This window comes from Chaetodon auriga, chromosome 1 (genome assembly GCF_051107435.1).
Source record: "Chaetodon auriga isolate fChaAug3 chromosome 1, fChaAug3.hap1, whole genome shotgun sequence".
In the NCBI taxonomy this organism is placed as follows: Eukaryota; Metazoa; Chordata; class Actinopteri; order Chaetodontiformes; family Chaetodontidae; genus Chaetodon; species Chaetodon auriga.
In genome coordinates, this window is record NC_135074.1 from 15,837,501 (window position 1) to 15,840,000 (window position 2,500).

The following is a 2,500-nucleotide window of genomic DNA, read 5'->3' on the forward strand; positions in this document are numbered from 1 at the left end:
GAAGTGTAATGAGTAACATGTCAATACTTGAGTGTTTCTTGTGCAGGCCGGATAATATTTTAAGCAACTCTACTACTCTATTAATTTCACCCTTACTTGTACATCAGAAGTGTTTTTCAGTTGAAGGGGCATGCTGTTCCATGTCAGCTCATGAGTTGTTTACTTCCACAGATTGTGACTCATCCTGGTCTTACAGATGTTGCTTGACTGGAGGTGATTTAGCAGCGAGAGTCGATGTGGAGCTGATGATTAGATGTTCGACTGACTAGAGACTAGATCTGCTCTGTCAAGTTTTAGAGCCTTCTTTTTTTTCCTCTTGTTTCTCTTACACCATTTACCTCTAATTAAAAAAAGATTATCTCTTTCTCTGTTGTCTGTCTCCTCACGCTACCTCACACCTCTGTACTTTTGTCATTAATTCACTACCTTTCATCTGCCATCTCTCTTATTAAAATACAACCTTAATCATCTCCCTGTTTCACTTCCATCTTTCCCTCCACCTCTCTCTCTCTCTCTCTCTCTCTCTCTCTCCCGCTCTCTCTCTGTCAGTCTCCCTCTGTCATTGTTATTGGGCGATCACGGTTAAGCAAACAAGCTGGTCCTACGCCAAGTTATAAAGATGCAGAACAGTTTTTGACCGTGGTTGACTCCTCTTTTACTCATTTATTCCTGTCGTCTTTTTTCTCTTCATTCCTCTTTTTCCTTTATTTGTGCCTTCCTCTCCCATGGGGGAAAATGTACAAGAAGTTAATAGAGACTGTTCAGTATATAGCTGTATTAGGACTCAACAACAGCAGCCTGTCAACTAAATTTGGCCCAGTATTTGTCCTAATTAAATCTGAATTGTCCTTTATTGGGATGTATAAAATATTTAGATATGTTTTAGAAATGTACAGCTACAACTGTCAGCCCTTGATATTTCTTTAAATTCTAATGAAAATGATGTGGATTTAGCATTAATAACCAATCACTCTAGTGCCTTTTCCTGTACTGTGTGTCTGGTGCTGATGTGAGATCTGATGAGCTGACCAGATGTCTTTCTCTCCATTCTGCACAGAAAAACCAAGAGAGGCTTGTTTTGACCCTGGTAACATTATGAACGCCAGTCGGACAGGTTATGACTACAAACTGGGATCTCAGGTCTCCTACAACTGCCACCATGGTTACATAACAGTGGGCGGGGATACCATCACCTGTGTCATGGGGCATGATGGGAAGCCGGTGTGGGACAAGGCTCTGCCGTCATGTAAAGGTAGGAGAGAGACACATCAAGAACTGCATCCTTACAGACACATGCACCACGATAATGGAACACTCATGTGGGGCAAAACCTGCTTATCTTAATGTAGTAAAAACAACATGCTTGCACTCACACTGAGTGGCCACTTAATTAGGCACACCTGTACAATGTAATACCGTCAGCTATTTATAATCTCACCCAACACTAGTGGCCACCATGGAACTCCATGGACATAGCAGTACCATGCAGTTCATTTGTGATTGGTATGATGATATCCTGTGTATGTGTGTGTGTGTTTGTGTGCAAGTGCATGTTTGTGTGCACATCAGAGACAGAGAGTCTGTCAGGGACTGGAAGGCTGAACTGTCTAATTGACTGACAGCTCTGAGAGCCAAGGAAGTGGCACCTGCCAAACTGCCATTCAGAGTGTATACTGTATGTGATTGTGTGTGTGTGTGTGTGTGTGTGTGTGTGTGTGTGTGTGTGTGTGTGTGTGTGTGATCTCTAAAGTGACAAAGACCTGGCCAGGTGCCATGTGGGGAAAAAATTCAAATAAGCCACAGAGCAAGGTGGCAAGACAAGGGAGGAATTTTAAAATGAGCACAAAAGACAGACACTCACACGGCCACATACACACACACACACACACACACACACACACACACACACACACACACACACACACTCATACAGAGAGAGAGACAGAAAGAGAGAGAATATACACTTATACCTCTTAACACTTTGAAAAAGGCTCTTGTGAAAGCTCTGTGTCTGAGAGACAGTGAAGAGGGACGGTTTGGGGTTGGGAGAGAATAAAAGATGAGATAATTGCACTTAGAGTAGCTATTTGAGAACAGCAAGGAATAACAGACAGTAAGGGAAAATGATCATCAAGTCATTTTATCTCATGCTCACATTCATCCAGTTTATTTCAAGATAATACCACCACTTACCAACTTTGGAGGTGTTATAGTTACTTAACCAACTGCAAATCTGGAAATTTCTCTTTAATGCACCAGCTGTGGTGAGGATGTGATAGTCTGCTGTGGAGTAGCATAAAACAAAACAAAAAAAATCCTATTACAACAAAATAACTTTTTACTTTACTTTTTGTGTATTTCGAGAAGGAAATCTCATTAGATATATTAATAGATGAGAAAAAGTGTGCTGTGGTGCACCATTGGTGGGCTTGAGTAACACTTGCAGTGTTTCCATCCAATCAGCTAGCTAGATGGCCACCCAGATAGGAAATCAGGAAGT

At 41.6% G+C, this 2,500-nt stretch overlaps 1 protein-coding gene across 3 annotated transcripts in view; it reads left to right on the forward strand.

Moving 5' to 3' along the window:
* Positions 1 to 2,500, forward strand: part of LOC143318293 (CUB and sushi domain-containing protein 1) — a 375,208-nt gene that overhangs the window by 287,997 nt on the left and 84,711 nt on the right. For all 3 annotated transcript variants that reach the window (XM_076726460.1, XM_076726469.1, XM_076726479.1), the window contains one exon: positions 1,058 to 1,252. In XM_076726460.1, the coding sequence (XP_076582575.1) occupies positions 1,058 to 1,252 (195 nt within the window). The remainder of the gene's footprint in view (positions 1 to 1,057; positions 1,253 to 2,500) is intronic.